The sequence below is a fragment of the Akebia trifoliata genome, chromosome 6, assembly GCF_017979445.1.
Source record: "Akebia trifoliata isolate Shusen 1 chromosome 6, ASM1797944v1, whole genome shotgun sequence".
NCBI lineage: Eukaryota > Viridiplantae > Streptophyta > Magnoliopsida > Ranunculales > Lardizabalaceae > Akebia > Akebia trifoliata.
Window position 1 is genome coordinate 10,551,171 of NC_141380.1, and position 20,044 is coordinate 10,571,214.

The window sequence follows — 20,044 nt, forward strand, 5'->3', positions numbered from 1 at the left end:
GATAAAATCTTAAGTGCAATTTTCACAATCTATGATTACTAATAGAAATTGAGAGTTCCTTACAATGTCTAGGCAAAAGGATCGAAGCACGTGCGCGGAAATCGAGGCAATCGGTACGAAAATTGAGACAAATCGAACTTTGAAGTGGCTGATTTTTGAATCTGGCCTGGTGATTTTGAAGATCTCGACGCCGTCGTCCTTTCTCCCTTCTGCGATGGAGGACAGTTTGACCCCAAAACCGATGAAATTCGAGGTCGAAATTTTCGAAATCCACGTATATACGTACGACTGATTTTTGACGATACGGGTTGAAAAAGATGAGAAAATGGAAGGAATTTGGTTGGGTTATCTAAAGAATGAGGCTGCGGATGTTTTTCCCTTCTGCGTCGGAAGACGATTTGACCCCGAAACGGACGAAATCCGAGGTTAAAATTTCGAAATTCCCATATATAAATACGACTGATTTTTGACGATATTGGATGAAAAATAAAGTGAAATGGAAAAAGGTTGGATGGGTTTTGTAGAGAATGTAGCTGCGGACATTTCTCCCTTCTACTTCGGTCGTCAACGATGAACCGTTTGCGAGAGATCTGAGGTTGAAGTTTTAAGAAAAAAACAATTTTTTTTAACGTCGGCTGTTGAACGGTTGGAGGAGACGAAGTAATAAGAAAAAAAATTTAAATTTTATTTATATAAAATTTGGGACAAAATCGACATTTTATCAATTATTTTGATCGACGATAATTTGATCATCCGGACTCCAAAACTGATAAATGAATACTCTATTTCGCCTAATTTTTCGTTCCGGATCTAATGATATAGTCAATTTATACAAATTATGTCTCTATCAAAAGTTTACACTTTTAACCTGATGTGACCTTTGAACTTGACGTCGTTTTCATTTTTGACGATAATTTGACTTCCTGATCTCCAAAAATGACATATAAAAGTTCATGTTCAATAATTTTTCGTTATGAACCCAATGGTATGATCGAATCTTAACAATTCTTTCTCTACTAACAAGTCACTATTTTAGCCTGGTTCGACCCGATAATCGAGGATTTTGTAACTTTTATATTCGGACTCGCATTTAAGCGTGCTTACAGGCTAAAGTATGTTTTTCGATCGTTTTGAATCCTATGGTGAGGTCAGATTCCATTAAAAATGATCAGAAACATCCTAAAGTTTTACCCCTAAGTCCCACTTTCAAGATTTTCTTAAAATTCCACTATTTATTTTTTTCCTCGAGATACGAATTGAAAATTCGGGATTTTACAGAGGGAAATGAAAATTTTCATTGGATAGAAAATTGAAATCTAACACAATAAGTAAATACACTATATAAAAAAATTTACATTTTTCACATGGAAACCATTTTCCTTCAAATTTTACATGTGCAATCAAAGTCCAACATGCTCTGTTTTCATGGTGTCAATTTTAATCCAAATTGTTTCAACTGAAGTCTAGGTTCATTACTAAAACAATAAAACTTAGAATTAATTATCCTTTGTGTCAACAACTCAAAAATTCAAATGAAACTGTTTGAAGCACCACATCCCAACTTCACTTCACTTGACTTGTAGAAATCAAAACCAACATCTATCTTTCTCGGTCCTTGGAAGAATGACGTAGCGATTCTTAATGATAATATGCATTCCTACTTTTTACGATATATTATCGAAATCTGTGGTTGAAAAATTAAAAATCATTGTCAGATATATGGTAGTGACACCGACAACTTAAAGCAATCCAAGTAATTATGCAAGAAAGATGAATATTTTAAACTACAAAGTAAAAGAGTTTTCATATCTACCATTGTCAAACATTCAGTTATTTTATTATAATTTTTTTTTTATGTTTAGTATCTATCATATAAAGCAAGAAAAGTACCTCTCTTCAGTAAAACTTTATTCTAAATTTAGGCCAATCAATAATATCACCGTATGTCAAATCAGCGAATGTTCCTTCTCTACTCTGTAGAATCACATTCCCATTAAGGACCTCATCTATAAGGATATCGTAACTATCTGAATCTGCATTAGATGCACCTATCACTCTTCCTTCGACAACACAATCATGTGGTCGTTGTAAACGATTCACCTTACAAAGACCTGTCTGTATGCTTGGTGGATCAGAATGTGACTCATGATGTGGAGAATCGGGCCTTACCTATAAAATCATGTAGACAATATCATTGCAACAATAGAAGCTCACTCATTTATTAAATCATGAATACAAATATATCATTACAAATCCCACAACAATTTCACATAAGCCATCTGGACATCCACACTCACAACACATAGAGTAAGAATAATTTAAGAGTTGTCTTAGATAAAATAATATAAACCTCTACTAAAGGGGCTGGTGAAACTAGATGGCTCTAATATCTACAGAGCACAAATGTAATATCAGTAAATTAATATGGAATGCTAAGATAAGGATATTGAAGCAATAACACAAAATGAGAAATCACAAAAGATAATCAATGTTATAAATATGGGAAAAATAAAACAATAAAGTTTGCTTGCACTTTTTTTATAATGTGATCATCCTATATTTAATTATATAAACTATAAAAAACAAAAACAAATCTTTCAAAGAGAGGCCTCCATACTGTGTCAGCTTAGCAGCTGTGGCAAAGTGACTTTAGTTGTTTTCTAATTCACTACTTTCCAAATGCTCTATGAAGCTAGTAGAGAGCATCGAAGGATTTCCTTTGGGGCTGACTGGATTAAAATTGCATTCATGTAGGGAAGATTGGAATTTCTTCAACCCATTATTGAGATTCGCTTGTAATGCCCGAGGTGAGAATTCATATGGTTTTTCAACAACTCTAATGGCAGAACACAGCTCAACAGTCCTTACATATTTTACAACAAACTCAAGATTGAAATGAAAATATCTTATGGGAACAACTCCTTCCCTTCAAATCAATGGCTACTCCTCTTCTTCCAAAGGCCCCAACAAATTGCAAACAGGGCTAGGTAGTAGAAAATCCTCTTAGGAACTAAGAAGGCAGAGTCCAACTGAATCCAAGACCAGAATAAAGCGCATGTAGGTGTTAGAAGGCACCTAATAGTACTAAACAAGGACAAGAATTGAGTAAAAAATAAGTGCACAAAAGCAATGAAAGAGGATACGATTAGCTAGCTCCCCACGCTTTTCATAAAGATAAAAGTTAGCCACAGAGAATCCTTTCCAGATGATCTGATTCGAGGTAAGAATCTTACCCAAAATCGCCAATCATACAAAAAATGGTAACATGTTTTTGATGGGTAAGCATGACTTGAGCCCACAACTCCATGCTTTTCATAAAGATAAATGTTAGCCAAAGAGAATCCTCTTCAGATGATCTGATCCGAGGTAAGAATCTTACCCAAAATCGCCAATCATACAAAAATGGTAACGTGTTTTTGATGGGTAAGCTAGACTTGAGCCCACAACCTCAAGTTGTTTTGCAGTGTGATGAAAAATGTTAACATGGATGAAACCTTAGGGCCCCAAACCGATGATGCTGGGAATAAAACATTATAACTTGCTTATACCATCGACAAATAAAAGCACCTCACTAATAACATCCCATTACGACTTCTCACACCTTACAATCCACAACATCTAGCCGCAACAACACTAAAGCGGTGCAATTTATCAATTTGGCAACATCCTTCACCTCCCAAGTCAGTAAGCCTCTTCTAAACCTAAAATTGCGTGATGGTTCCCTTTCCAAACTAATAATGAATGGAAAAATGGACTAACCTTCCTTGTGAGACAATACAAAGTTTTGGATATTTCCTCATTAAAAACAAGTTCCCATACCAATGATCCTCCCAAAACCACACCCTACTCCCCTTCCCAATTTTAACGTGCACTTTCTTATGGAATGATGTTAGAATTTTCAACTCTCTTTTCCATACCCCACATTCATAATAGGCCTTGACACTCCCATTATCCTAGTCAAACTCACCCATAAATAAAAACAACTCCGTTAAGTTAAAATCATTTGTTCTACCCGAAAATGGTGAGAATAAAGTATACTCTATTTATCTGATGAACACCAATCAGCTTCTCATATGGCTTATACAGAAAGCAGAACCCAATAACCGACACTCATCCACTTGGATTTCCTATCTTAAATATAAAAATCGATTAATTTGGTCTTGTATTTAAGGTTATAAACTAAATAACAAACACCAGTACACAATAATTATAAATCCGAAATGTTACAAAATTATGTGTCTTTTAGACATAAATGATGCATGAAGTGCCATTTGCTGCTAACACTACTCAAAGCTGAATGTTTTTTGATAAACTAGATGAATCTCAGCTCTATGATATATTAGAACCTATCACATCCTTCCATTTCCTAACATGTCACTAATTCAAGCATAAGTTGCGTTCGAACGAAAACCATGGGTTTTGCAAGCTAAATGTTAGCAAGATAATTTATTGGAATATTAGAAAGTGGCTAATTCAATGTACAATTTTGCAAGCTAAAATTTTGCTTATCCATTAGTGTTTTCTCATCTGACAGTGTACAAAAAGTCATTCCTACCACTAATCCCAATATTCAAGAAACCATCTATCCTAAAATTTAAAAAGTTACCTATCTCGATTAGCAACATATAGGCCATTTTCCTGTCTATGTTGGAGAGAAGAGGAGTAATTGGATAATTAAGGCAGAAAAATAGATTGCTTAAATTGTGAGATGTCAAAGAATCTTAATCAAGTCAATTTGTAGTTCCCCATTAACAAATTCTAGCTTAGAGTAGATTTTGAAGGAGTCATTTTCTATTATCTAATTTTGATGTAAAAACTATAGTATTTCTATCAAAACACAAAAATTCATGATTCAATGCTAAAATGCCAGTGTTCTACCTATGAAGAACTGTCGAGATTGGTGGAAGACCGCATTTGTGTACTAGTAGAAAAAGTAGATTATTATAAAGTCTCATTCACTGTTTCCATCTCTTCCGCCAACTTATCCACTCTATTATGAAGAATTGTCGTCTCATACGTTAAGGCTTGCTTGTAAGGAATTGAAGCACACACAACAGTCTTAGAAACACCTAAACCCATTCCTCAGACACAACCTCGATCATCAGGACCACAAACCTGTACAAAAAATGTATAATATCAATTCCTGCTAACAAACTTATATCATACTTACTAATATCAATACCTAATACACGACATCATATCATAATTACAAAATATCCTAATCAAAATGATACACATATCACAGTCACAAGGTCATGATCTAAATCATTATGTTTATTAGAAGGGTAACTAGCAATCATTCTATTGATGGCCTCCTGCAAAATAAATAATAATTAAGAAATATTAAGAATAACAACTATTAAAAAAATGAACAAAACAAGTCCCCTTTAAACTAAACAAAAAGAATGAGAGTCTTAGCAAGAAATACAAATTTGAGATGCTTTACTCAAGATTATAGTTTACTTGACAAGGCAATACTATTCTTCATTGCATCTTTTGTGTTCAAGAAAAAAAGAATGAAAGAATTGCACGTAACATAGAAGCTAAGCTTACTAACCTTCAAAATAACAACAAAAAATTTGGATAGACCAGTGTCTATCCAAGTGTATGATCATTCAATTATTCTCCATCATCATGATTCCATTATCTTTTTTATCTTTCACTTTTTCAAACGAGTTGAACTACAAGACTAGTGTCACAAGGGTGGTAAAACAGAACTCAAGTCCTAACTGTTGCAATGGCCAATTAGCTATAATAAATTTGCTTATTTGAGCTTAATATAATTCAGCTTAGTAAAATGAATAAACATCTCATTATTGCAAACTTCATAGGTTTGTCATTGGGTACAACTCGGACTTTAATTTGATCAATCAAGGCATTTGTCTTATATTTACAACTCATTTTTCTTTCTATGTACTAAGTGACGACATAAAAAAAAAATACTCAATAAGTCAATATATGGTATTATGCTTACACCTATTCAATCAATGATCTAGGATTAAAAAAGAGTAACCTCACATTGAAGAGACAAACATAAATAAAAATGTTTGATTCTATCAAAATATCTACTATTTAGAAATCATGAGAATAAATAAATAAATTGTTCGCACCGTTTGTTGACTCTTGGCATGACTAGCAATGTATATATCTATCTTGGTAATCTTCTTATGAGGATTTTCTTTACTCTATAAATGAAACAATTAAATATAAATGAACATGATATATATATTTCATTCCTAACATGATATTGAACTTACCAATTCATTGGCAAGCCGGACTTATCTCTTTCTACCAGAGGTATGAGTGTTTTTATTTTCTTGTCTAACACGTTTCCCAGTCGCCCTCTAAGTTTGGCTCTCAGGTATCAAGTTGAAGTCGACAAACCTCTGTTAATCTTCTTTTCTTATGTAATGGGGTACATATTTTTTTCTTTTCGTATCCGTTGGATATTTATCATATATATTTTGACGGAGGTTACTTTTCTATTCTTTCCAACACACGTTTGCTTTTTTGATTATCCAATCCTTATGCCACTTTTGAACTTTATAGGTGCTCTACAAAGAAAATTAAACAAGTTGTATTATATTTGTAATAAGTCATAGTTACAATTTACAAGTAAAAATAAATCATTTAATGCACATGCACTCACACTAATAGACTCCCAAATTTGCTCCCTGAGCCTAGTAGGCACATTAGTCCACCTATCATATATAGGTGGCACATGTGTCTTTGCTACCTGCCCAATGGTAGTGTATAATTGAGATGAGTTAAAGCCGATGGGCTGCCTATTTAGATTGAACTGAACTTGGATAAGATTACCTATGAAAAATGAAAAGAATTAACAAAAACTTGATAACAAATATTGAACAAATGAATATAATTTATTCACCATTTATACATATTCTCAACTGTAGACGTAGATGCTGATGCTGATAATGAAATCACAAATAGTATTTTCAAGTCAAGTAATTTAAATAATGGCAATGACAGTAAAAATAAATAAATTAAATGCATTTTACAAATATTTTCATTCATCTCCATCCATGTTATTATAATCTATGATATCTTCTTCTAGTGCTGATGTTAATGAATTTTCATTCATTCTTGCCTCAAATACTAAAGGATCTTCGTAAGAATCAACATCTCGATTCAATTTCTATGGAACTTTCAAAAAATATGCCAATCTTCTGTAAGCCTACTACAATCTTTGCAATAAAATACTTGAGTTTCTTGAGAAGTAAGAATAAATGACTCATCAACTTCCCTTGTAGTTATCTGTAACCTCCTGAAATTAACATAAATCAAGTTTCATTTATATATCTGTTTGTGTCTTCTACATGAACCCAATCACAATAAAATATCAGTATTCTAAAGTCATGATAATCCAACTCTAAGATTTATTTGACAATTCTATAGTAAGTAATTTTTTTCTTAAAAACATTATTATCCCTGGTACTTGACCTGAAGCTAGTCACAGTCTTCATAGAGATCCCATTGTTTTGTTCATTTTTGAATCCGTTATACAAAATACATAATCATTTACTTTGTATGCACTATATGATATGACTTCAAATTTTGGACCATCAACCAGCCTTTTCAAGGTATAGTTCTCCTCATTCTATAATTGTTGTTTAAGTCAAGGTATGTAATCTATTAACTTTTCTATTATTGAATTACATCTTTGAGTTTGACAACTAGATACGTGACTTTGAAAGTAGGTAATGTAATTTCTACATATAAATACAACATTAATGCATTATGAACTATATATCATCACAACAAAATAAGTATATAGAAAAATCAAATTATTTCTTACTTTTCCCACTTAACATTTTCAATTGATTGATGCAGTACCCATTTGAGCGCTTGTTGGTACTGTACATTTTCAAGAAGAAAAATCTTCCTTTTTTTATCAATAGGATAGTCACATTCATATGGCTTCCTCTTTCTCCATTGAATATGTAATTCATGGCATACATCATTGATTCATCCATAAGGTAACATTCTATAATACATATTTTTGAATATGTTTGATTCACTACATATCGCTTATATGTTTTCATCTTCCTAATACATGAATCATATATTAGATTTTGACGTAAAATTTAATTATAAAAATAAACTCATTAATTTAAGATTTTATTTACCTCTCAAAAGGATACATCCATTGATATTTAACGGGTCCACAAACTTACGCCTCCTCCGTCAAGTGTACAACAAGGTGTGTCATGGAAACAAAAAAAAATGAGGAAAGTACTTTTCAAACACACATAGTGTTTCCACAATTTGGTCTTTCATCTTCGAAAGTTTCACACGATTAATAATCTTCGAATATAAGACATTGAAAAATATTGATAATTGTTGAATAATAGCCCGCAATGACTTATGACCCTTGAATGCATGCATCAATAACACTGGTAACAATTGTTGCATAAGGATGTGATAATCATGTGACTTTAGGTTCTTGAATTCGTTGTCTTCTAAACTCACATTATGTTTTTAATTTAAACTATATCCAATAGAAACATTCAAATGATACAAAGTTGTACAAATTAATTTTTTTTGATTGAAACAATATGAAAGGAGTTTTTGGATAAGTCAACTTGCCATTCATCTCTACAGGTCACAACTTTTTCGTTATTTTCATAGCCTTTAGTTTTTGACAAGCTTGAAAACCATCCTTCGTCTTATTCTTTGTATTCATAATTGTTGTTAAGAGATTTTTTGCCACATTTTTTCACATGCATTACATTCAAATTGTGACGAATAGGTAGATCCTATAGATTGACAAAACATATGTTAGCATGAGTGAATTAATATATACCGCATTACATTAATGTTTAGAAAGATAATCCTAACGCATATTCCAATACGTCAATTAAAAAAGGATCGATCTTTTTGACCATGTACTAGGTTCATTCTGATTCGTGAACCTTTTATTTTTATTGTCTTTTGCCTTTTCGAAGTTAGTCTGAATGGTTTCCATTTTATTTAATACTTCAAAACCATTCAAACGTAGAAGATGTTTATCATGTTCTTCATGCCCATTAAATTGTGATTTTTGACTCTTGAATGGATGTCTCGAATCTGATAAAAATCTTTTATGTCTCATATAAGCAAACTTTTCTCATGTTTTAGTCATATTTATTCTATTTTCACTACATACAGGGCAATCATACTTTCTAACGATCTTACAACTTGACAAATGACTATATGCTGAAAAATTGTGTATGGTCCACAACAAAATTACTTTCATGGTGAACCTACTCTTAGTGTAAGGGTCATATGTTATAGCTCTTGTGGACCAAAATTCTTTCAACTCTACGATCAATGGTTGCAAGTAAACATCAATATCGTATCATGTACATTTCTTTTTCGGAATCAATAATGTTAGGATAGTAAACTCCATTCGCATGTATAAAGATGGATGAAGATTGTATGGAACAATTATAACATGCCAACAACTATAAGAGTTATTATTATTTTCAAAATGATTGAATCCATTAGTTGCAAGTCCCAACCGAACATTACGTGCCTCATTACCAAAGTTACTCTATTTACGATTTACTTGTTTCCAACAAGAAGAATCTTTTGGGTGATTCATAATTAATACGTTCGATACTAAGTTAGGATTTGCATGTCATGTCATGTTTTTTGCAATCCATGGTACATTTTTTGCCACCTTGGCGTTAATGAAAAATATCTCAATTTTTTCCAAGGTAGACGTGAACTTCTTGACTTTAATGAGTTCATCGATTTCTATCTACTTTCACTACACGTAGGATAATTGTCTTTATTTTCATTTTTTCTTTAATATAGTATGCAATCGTTACGACATGCATGAATAATCTCATATTTTATATGCAAAGACTTGATCATCTTCTTAACAGTGAAGGTTCTATCACGCAAAATATTCTCCTTTGGTAGAATTCTTTTGATTAGTTGCAACAATTCTGTGAAATTTCTATTAGACCATTAATGTCTAGTCTTTATACTCAGCAATTCAACTGTCACCGATAATTTTGTATCATCAATTCGACACGATGGATATAAGGACTATATCACATCTTCCATCAACTTCTCATACTGAATATTCTCAAAAGAATTATTCTCAACATGAACGTCATCTACATCATTAATTTCATCCATATATGTAGATGTACTAGATCCCATATAAACTTGAGCATTATCCTTGTCACAAACACATCCAAATGCATCATTTACCATATCAACCATTTTTGGGACTACATCTTCAATATGATTACTAACAGGTGTATCATCCCCAATGTTTACACAACTTCTAGGATGAGTTTTTTCATGATGGATCTATGTAGTGTAAGATGCATCGATACCATCACATATTAAATGAATACGAATATCGTTTATCGTTTTCTTCCCTTCGACCAGATCACGACACTTCACACAAGGATAACAATACCAATCATCATCCCCTAATTTATGTGTATTAACCTTTATGAAATCAAAAAATGAATTGATTCTTTCCAAGTATTCAATAGAAAGCCTTGGCGCAGTCATCCATGTCTTACTTGAGGGTATGGGCTTCGAATAGGCCTGTCAACGGATACATATCCGATCGAATAGTACTATATTCGAATTCGAATCCAAATTTTTTCAATGATATCCAAATTCGAATTTGAATCCGATCAGATACCACTAACAAATATTCGAATTCGTATCCGAATAAATTATCAGATATCCGGTATTATCCGATTCGAATCCGAAATTTATTATTCGAAAATTATCCAAAATTATTTACTATTCAAAATATCCAAAATTTATCCGAAAAAAAAAACCCTAACCTGACGATGTTGTTGAGCTTTTGAGAGAGAGAAAGAGAAAGAGATTCCGACGCCGATTCATCTACCTGATGCTCGCCGGCCGAAGAAGATGGTGGTTATGCTGTTATGGAGCTCGCACAATAAAACAAAAGGGTTTTAGTTTTATTTTGAGAGAGAGAGAGAGAGGGAGGAAATACTTATCTTGATATTCGCCGGTGGGAGCTTGCACAACCGAAACCCATTAGTTGGTTCTGCGTTTTTTGTTGGTTCTGTGTTATGGGTTGAGAAGATAACATTTGAACTTTAGTTTCGTTGTGAAACTTGAATACACGAGAATAAATATGTATATATAAATAAGTTTTGTTGTGCAACATGAATACGTAACACATGTCTTTATAATCAGAACGAATATTATCGAATCGGATTTCGTAACATCCGAATTCGTATCTGAAACTAATTCGAATGTTAAAATAACATCCGAATTCGAATCCGATATCCAAAAATTTCAGATAATATCTTATTTTTCGAATTCGAGTTCGAATTCGGATTCGGATTTCGACCATCCATTGACACCCATAGCTTCGAAGACATCTTCTAAATATTCAATAACGACGTGTTCATTGTGTTTTTTGAAATATCAAAATCTTGAATTTTTCTACTCACCTTGCTAAAATGAAAGAAATTTAGTGATTGACAACAGTAATATAATATTAAACTTAATGCTTTCAAGTTATAACAAGTTATAATATATCATGACATATCAGACCGACCAAAACTCAACCCATTAACAACCCAAGATAATTAATATGTATTTCTAAAACTGATTTTCATTTAACAATTTTGAAAATAAACCCTCCACTAAGAAATCTGATTGCCATTGGCTGGGAACCTTAGGCTAGTGGAAGTCCTAACTTTCATAAGACCTTTGTTCACTACTTAAATGTTTATTACTATCTCATTGTGATTAGACCTTAAATTAATTTGTGATTGATTGAGCTTTATTTCATACTTTGAGTTGTCCGTATTAATATGTTCTTGATCTCAAGATAGTTTTCACAGTCATACATCACCAAAGAAACCTATCATACACCATAGAGCTATCCAGTAACTTAATATAAAAAAAAGTAGACTAATAAAAAGACAGGTTATCAGAGCTAACTGTAACTATGTCAACAATTGACATGAAAAAAAAATTAAAAGTTTCATAACGTTGTTAGGTTGTAAAGAAGTTTTACCATCAAACTTCTCTTTCCATTGAATTTTATAAGAAGCATCATTGTTACATAGATTGCAAAGTACAATACATCCCATCAAAATGTTAATATCTATATTTGGATAATATATAAGATCCCAACATGAGTCTAACTTAAGGTGGAGACTGGAGAAAAAAAATCTAAACCCAACCCAAACCTCATTGTCCATTGGACTTATTGTCCCAAGTTTCAATCCAAAACCAAGTTACTGATGTAATTCCTTGAATCATTTATAGTTCAAAATTAAAATATTTAAATCCATTCTTTTTGTCACATCTTCTTTAGAAGTACTTTTTATGCAGTAGAAGAAATGGTTTGCAATTTATCTAAACAAACTTTTGTTTCGAGTTGAAAGTCGTAAAAGCACTAACCTTGCCGATCTATTTTTAGAACCAATCAACAGTGTTAACGAGAAACATAGAATAACTTTCGAATTGACTTTGAGGTTGGGGTTCAATACACCTTCGAACAGCCAACAATTTGGTACTTGTTTGAGTTTTATTCACATTATAATTAGAGGCTAAGAAGAACATAAATCACAACCACAAAAATAAAAAATGTAACCAACTGAGACATACATTCACTATGAACTTAAAATAGCAAAAGAGAGATAAGTTTCATTGCACTATGAACTAATACTTCAGTAAAAAAATAATGAATAAAAACTATAGTATAAGCATTAGTTCACCAAACATGCTAGAACTTGCGTATTGGTCTTTATAACTTTTGGAGTTTTTTTTTCTCTAAATAAATAGAAGTAACTTATTATCACACAAAGCAAACTTGAAGGAAGGTCAAAACATTTTTTTTTATAAGTAAAATGAATTGTACAAATTCAAATATGAAAATCACCAATCTCCGTATTTGAATCCAATTAGATACCTATATTCAACATTTAAATTCGCATTCGGACTTCTGATAATTCAATTCGAATCCGATGGCATTATTTTCATCATCAAGTCTAAACACCTGATTTTCACCAAGAAAGAGAGAGATGAAATTATTCGTCTTAACATGAAACATATCTTATTAGATCAGATCTTAAGAGAAAGATGAAGCCAATCGTCTCAACTTGAACCTAAAATTGTTCTCAATGTCATTCGTCTTGACTTGAAACAAATCTTATTAGATAAGATTGATTTGAAAAAATTCTAATTGAAAACTGATCTAATAAGATGAAATAGATCTTCAACTTGTAGTCTCTAGCAACCGATCTAATAAGAGGAAGAACATTATCTCTTCCTCTTCCTAGGATTACAAATACAACAACGTGGAGAGAGAGAGAGAGAGAGAGAGAGAGAGAGAGAGAGAACTACTTGGACAGTTTGTGCTGAAGAAGATGGTGTCGAACCTCGCTTGATTTCTAGAGAGAGAGAGAAGATTGTAAGTCTGAAACTCAAAATCACAAAAGAGGAACTTGTGAGCGGAGATCGAAAATAAAAAACCTTAGAATCATGAGAGAGCAAATCGAATTGAGTCTGAGATTTGAGATTCTAGGGTTTCTTAGAGAAGAACATTCGAATCAAATTTTAATTAACATTGAATTTTAATCGATCTACATAAATACTTGAAGATTAAATTTTTATTAACGCCACTCCAATCGCTGTAGCATTAGTAAAAGTGGGTGCGACAATAATGGCTCGCTTAGTTATTTAATGACGGATTAAATTAGTTGTTTATAATCGATAATTATAGACGTCATTAAGGGCTAAACAACTGATAAAACCCGTCGTATATAAACAACGGCTTTAGTCTGTCATTTTTTCCACTTTATTTAGTCATTTCTAATTGCTTGTGACGTAGTGTATTTATTATTTGAGATTTTCTTTCGTCCATTACAACCGTCCAAAATAATAAAATAGGTGAGCTAATTGTTTGCATCCATCATAACCGTCCTAAACAATAATGGGTAAGCTATTGCTAGAATAATACCAGGCAAAGGACATCCAGAAGGGTCTTCCATAACAACTCTCAGGTATGCCTATCTCTCTGTCTCTCTTTATTCTTCTTTTCTTTATGTTTGGTATAGAAATAGATTACAAGTCTGAAATCAAATTATATAGTATATAGTATATATATATATATATATGGGTCGCGTTCCTAAGACTCATATCGCGACTCACGAAGACAGCCGTTCGTTATTCACTTGATAGACGGTCCAGATCGCGATTTGATTTTAAAACGATGAAGTTTCTAAATTTAGAACTACCTCCCCGTTAACAAAATAAAAACGAAATTTCAGATCTGATTTCTCCATCCATCTTGGTCTTCTTCTTCACTCTCTTCCTCTTCGACAGATCGAACGGCATCTTCGTCTTCGTTTCTTCACTCTCTTCCTCTTCGACAGATCGAACGACATCTTCGTCTTCTTCTTCACTCTCTTCCTCTTCGACAGAGAGTTCTCCATCTTCGTCTTCTTCTTCCACTTCTTCGTTTCTAACCTCGTTTCAGCACAAATCGATCTCCATCTTTGTCTTCTTCTTCCTCTTCAAACTCACATCACCGTCTTGGATGATGGGTACCGCTGGCGCAAATATGGGCAGAAAGTGGTGAAAAGGAACCCTAATCCTAGGTATGTGATTACATAGTCTACAAGACATACAGTTGCAAAGAAAATTATCTTATTTATTTTGGGTTTGTTTCCCACCTTTAGTTTTATACCCACCCAATCGATTTTATGAAATTTCAAGGTGCACATTTGGCTTTTTTCTTCCACTATACAGACTATGGACGATCATTAGTGCTCTGATTGTGACTGATTTCACACCGAGTCATTTAAATAAAATGAAATAGATTATTATTATCCATTAAGGCTTCCATGAGATCCAAACCTTAATCAGTCATTGGTCAAAAACTTTAAGAAGTAAGCACACTGTGTTAGATTTGTCTATGTCAAATGCTTGAGTTGGTCTGTGACGAGATTTGTTTCTATCCTTCCCAAAAATTTGGGGTCGACTCTTTGTTTTTCTATAATTTTGTTTTTAACAAAAATAAATGGGAATTATTTTTATTACAAGAAACCACACAGATTACTCCTATATGCACAAGTGGAATGTCTGTGGATAAAGACTATGATGTTCTCAATTAATAGAATTTTTGAAAAAAGAAGATTGTGAAATCAAATATGCCACCATTTGCACTCCACAAACTTCACTCAAAAATCCTCTTTGCACTTAGTGTATGATTGCACTCAGAAAAGAAAAAAAAAAAAAAAAAAAAAAAAAAAAAAAAAAGGCAAAAAGAAAGAAAGAGAGGCTGCACTCGTTCCCCTTGCAACATTGTAAGTTTACCCTAAGAGATACATCCACCGTATTTTGGGTAGGATTGCTCCTTTTATTCTGTTTTTCTAGGTTTATGATGATTCTTAACATGATCTCTTATTGTGTAGGAGTTACTATAAATGCACAAATGTCGGATGCCCAGTTAGGAAACATGTGGAAAGGGCGTCACATGATCTGAAAAAAGTTATAACCACATACGAGGGAAAACATAATCATGATGTGCCTGCTGTAAATACTAGTAGCCATGACACAGCAGGACGTACAATTTATGTCACAGTTACAAACGTTTTGTCGAGGACTAGATCAGAAGAAAACAACCCAATTAGCCTTAGTCTTGGGGTTGGTATCAGTTCAAGTCCTGAAAATAGATCCAATGAGAAGCAGCAAGCACCAAATGTGGAACCTGCCCGAGGCCAATCCCACATTGCCAGCCATGGCTGCAGTAAGGTGATTCAAGCAACCCCAGTTTCAACATATTGTGGCGGTTTAAATAACAGTGTAGATCTGCGTGGATCCAAGGAAAATGGGGGACGGAATCTTTAGCTTCCAGACTAGACTCTCATCTTTAAATCATTCCCCTAAACCTAATCGGCGGGATATGGGATGATTAATACAGGTCTATAAGCTATTCCAATGGGTACTGGAAAAAATAAAATAAAATACGTTCATCAAGATAGGCAAAATTTTCTTGTTGAAAGTGTATGCATCGTGGTTTCCTATTTATGAGCACTGTTTTGCGCTTTCTTCCTTGTCTAAAAGCTGTATATTATTGTGCATTTACATCTGTAAGTAGAAGATTTTTGTACAAAATATTTCTGAAATCAATACGATCAAGGATAAACAAATACAATTCTGTACCTCCCCATTTTACTTTGGATAAAGTTGATACAACGAATGTTATATTTGTCCTTTCCTAGCTATTCTTCATGATTGTTGCTCCCCCAAATTGCAGACACCACCTAAACTTAAGGATGTTTAACTGTCTCACACGCGAGCACACACCGTTGGATGCTTTGTAGCTGGATGCATGCCTGCCAGTCTTTGAAGTTGTATTACTCAAAGGTCTCTGCTTAAAATTGATACGAGGGGCATATTAAGTCTTTTGAGGCTTTAAGCTGTCATTCTTATTTAAAGATCTAGGTAGTATTTCATGCTGCATTCACTATAACACATCAGTTGAAAAACAAAATTGGAAAGAAGTTCCAAACCATTCAGATTCCAGTTTCAAGATATGGATAAGTCACCCTATTGGACATAGAGAGTTGAGATGGATTGTCATAATGTACCAAAAAAATAGGTGCTAAAGCAGATTTTTTTTTTCTTTCTAATTGGTAGTTTTTTTTTTTTTTTTTAAACATTATTTTTTAGGCCAATTCAAACAAGCCCTAGTGCTTAAACCTATCAGGTTCTATTTTCTCTTTAGTTCTTTGACTCCTGCTATTCTTAATGATAAAAATGACAAAGTTCATCATCAGAAAATGGACTCCACTTAAACTGAATGTAGGCATTATTACAACCAGGTTCCTCCAAGCATAATAGAATCTTGAAATAATTAGAATATAAGCAAAATCAATCCCACTAACTATAACCATTTTTCATTGTAATTTCCTTCTTAGATAGTGCAATGGACCCACACATTGATTGTAATGGTTAAGCAAATATTCCCCTTGAAAGAATTTTATCTGTTACATGCTTTTAAAACCAAAGCACTTCAAGATTCTCCTTAATTAAAAACCTGATGATGCATCATAAACCACACATCATATTGAGCACGTATCTTCTTAGCCATCTGATGTTGAAATGAAATTAATTATTTAAAAACATGAAGGAGAACTATAATTGCTTATTCACTTAATTACTATCAAGAAAAATGATGAAAGAAGAACATCACATAAGTAGTTCCTCTACATAGAATCCTGCTTCAAAATGTGTGAAATTTATGACCAGCATAGCAAAGAGGAGCTCCTTTGCTAATTCATAGTTCAATTCTTAGTAGGTTATTATCTCACTGCCTCGAAGTTGCTACACACAGGAAAAAAACCTCATTCGCACCTCCTTATTTTGCTTTCTCTGCTATTTTATCTACTAAGTTTTAAAACATTCTATCTAAACATGTTTCCCAGTCTGTTGTTGTACCCTTGTTAATGAATATTGTTCATCCAAGAAATAAAATATGACTAGGAATTATAAACCAGAGAACCATTCTGCTTCATTTCAAGATTTCGAGGTTTTACACCAAATTTTCGAAGTTTGAAGCTTTTAAGATATGGCCCCTTTAGGAAAAGAGCTACACAAATATACACAATCTCAGCAACCAATTGCTGCCCATGGTTATAATTAGTAACGAAAGCTATAATTAGATTACAATTTTTTTTTTACTTGTTCAATGTCCCTCGACCCCGAAAAACAAGCATTAATCAGCTTCTGATCTTCATCTCCATGCACTACATGCAACCAACTCCCTGTTCATCCAGCCAAGATAGAGCGCTCCATCTCTTTCTTCAAGGCTATATTTGTTGCAGTAGTTCTCCAACAGAGTCTTGATGGTGCCATTGACCACTGAGCTCAATGGATAAGGAGTAAACCCAGCCATTGTCAACCTAGACCTCCACTTCCCATGAAGCTCGTGTAGTTCAATTCTCTTGGCCCCCTCGCACGCTATGATATTGACGACGTCTCGGGCCAGGCAGTGCTGCTCAACATTGATCCGCTCCTTGTGATCCCTCGGGAGTGCCAGATCAATCGACTCGAACATAGCAGTATAATAGCCAAGTGTCTCGAGGAACCGTTGGAAGAATGGAGCAGTGTTAGTGTTAGATTCTCATGGATCAGTCCTTTACATCAGTAACACCTTCTGTAGAGATCTGAAATCGTGCTTCAGCTTCTGCAAATTAGATATTAGCAAACATCAGAAGGAAAAAACCTGTAGAATCAAGCTTCGCCTCCTTCCTAATTTCGTCTCCAAGTTGGCACCTATCCAGAGCCTAAAACAACAGAGTGATTTGTTTCAGCAACTTAAGCTAATGTAAGATGTAAATAGCATCATTGATGAAGCAGATATGATGGATGTGCATAATGGGTGCAAATTGGCCGTGAGCAATCATCATATTATTTTGACCGAACTGAACCCTCATGTAATAGCATCTATGTAGAAGAGTATCCTATTGGTGAAACCTTTGTGCAAGTTAAAGTTCAACACAGTTTTTAGTATTCGTATAAATGAAAACCCACCTCCCACATCTGTTCATTAGTGTACTCTTTGAGTGGGTCGAGGTTGCTTCCTAAATCGGGGAGATGTTGATACCATCTATCAGAATCTGACCAGCGGCGGGTTCGACAATGCGAAAGAGTGTCTGAATTAGAGTTGATTTACCACTACCCGTTCTCCCAACAATACCCGTCTTGCACGTGAGACCCCGTAAGACAAGTGGCATGTGTGGGGCATAACGGACCTACATACATGTGGCATAGAGATTCGATATGACTAGGAGTCATGTGTACAAGTGAGCATTGCTTATGTTTGACATAGAACACATAGTACCTGCAGATCACAAATATCAACTTCTCCATTTGATGGCCAACGACTGTCTGGCCTATTTGCTTCTATAACAAGAGGAGGTTCACTTGGGATACCTGTGTACTGAAGTATTCTCTCCACAGATATAATTCTGTTCTCAACATTGCAAAGATTCCATATGACTCTGGCTTGTAACATGTTCAAATTAAGTCCATATGTCACCGCTAATCTCGCAATGCCTATAAAACAAAAGAGAAAGAAAAAAAATAGATTAATGTTCTTTCAGTGGGTCAATCGCTCATAGTGCTTCACAATGTAGCGGAACATTAGAGCTAATGCGATCAACAGCCAAAGCATACATAATTCTACAGTCACTCCAATTAGTATCATGTATTAAATAACAATAATCTAGCCATAAGAAAGCATTTGAACCAAAAGAAAGAACAATGCATACCATGAGAGGACTCAACATCCAAAATCAAATCAAGTGCATAATCATAGTAAGGGACTTGACCACTTAAGTTGCAAAGATTGAAATCGTCTTGGATGTAATCATCATCAACTTCACAGAAGAATTCATTCCCTCGAAGATTACAGAACCATGAGATCCAAGATGTGTCATCCCCATCAGATCCACTAACATCCGACTCTTCACTATCTGTTTCAGATTCCTCTCCAAATAATTTCAGCCAAGAAAATCATCACCAAATCAAAGAGAAGGATGACATCATATTTAGTTATATGTCACAAACCCAAAAAAAATTCAGTACATAAGTCAATGTGAGAATGCTCAGGAATCAGGATATGAGTTAATGTAACTTGTCCTTGTGGATGAGTAGCAACCAGTTACTCTTGTACCATTATAAAAGAAATTCAAACCAAAACAACTTAACATCAAAATACTAAGCAGTGCTGTATTTGTAGTACGGTAGAGGGATGTGAACTAACCATAATTACCTACATGAGAACATGCAGTAGTTTCTCATCAACCACAGGAATTAAAAGCTGCAGTTGGAGGAAAATAGATATTTTCTCATCAACCATCCAATAATTGCTCGCAATCTGAAGAATCTGAAAGAGAATCTGTGATAACAATATCAATGGCATGAGAGCTTTTTTATATGCCATAGTAATAAATTTCCAGTACACTTGAAGACCAACTCTGCCTTTCTCTTTCTCTTCCTCTTGACCAAT

The 20,044-nt window shown here is 33.8% G+C and overlaps 1 protein-coding gene and 2 long non-coding RNA genes across 3 annotated transcripts; 1 reads left to right on the top strand and 2 right to left on the bottom strand.

Moving 5' to 3' along the window:
- Positions 1-1,898: 1,898 nt before the first annotated feature.
- On the bottom strand, positions 1,899-6,546 carry LOC147400182 (uncharacterized). Its single transcript, XR_015179539.1, has 3 exons — positions 6,258-6,546; positions 4,879-5,115; positions 1,899-2,169 (listed from the first exon to the last, which is right to left on the bottom strand). It is a non-coding gene; the product is annotated as an uncharacterized LOC147400182 (long non-coding RNA).
- A 1,422-nt stretch (positions 6,547-7,968) lies between these two features.
- On the top strand, positions 7,969-16,335 carry LOC147400183 (putative WRKY transcription factor 20). The gene is made up of 3 exons (XM_086446592.1): positions 7,969-7,997; positions 14,295-14,624; positions 15,441-16,335. Exons 1-3 carry the CDS (start codon positions 7,969-7,971, stop codon positions 15,874-15,876), a joined length of 795 nt encoding a protein of 264 aa, XP_086302718.1. The 3' UTR covers positions 15,877-16,335.
- A 1,182-nt stretch (positions 16,336-17,517) lies between these two features.
- On the bottom strand, positions 17,518-20,044 carry LOC147400184 (uncharacterized). Its single transcript, XR_015179222.1, has 4 exons — positions 19,305-20,044; positions 18,875-19,089; positions 18,565-18,785; positions 17,518-18,317 (listed from the first exon to the last, which is right to left on the bottom strand). It is a non-coding gene; the product is annotated as an uncharacterized LOC147400184 (long non-coding RNA).

Excerpts from the sequence above, each read along its gene's own strand:
- LOC147400183 (XM_086446592.1), top strand. The coding sequence starts at position 7,969 with ATGGCATACATCATTGATTCATCCATAAG. Across the intron at positions 7,998-14,294 it reads ATCATTGATTCATCCATAAG|ATCTGATTTCTCCATCCATC; the intron begins GTAACATTCTAT and ends ACGAAATTTCAG. Across the intron at positions 14,625-15,440 it reads AAAAGGAACCCTAATCCTAG|GAGTTACTATAAATGCACAA; the intron begins GTATGTGATTAC and ends CTTATTGTGTAG.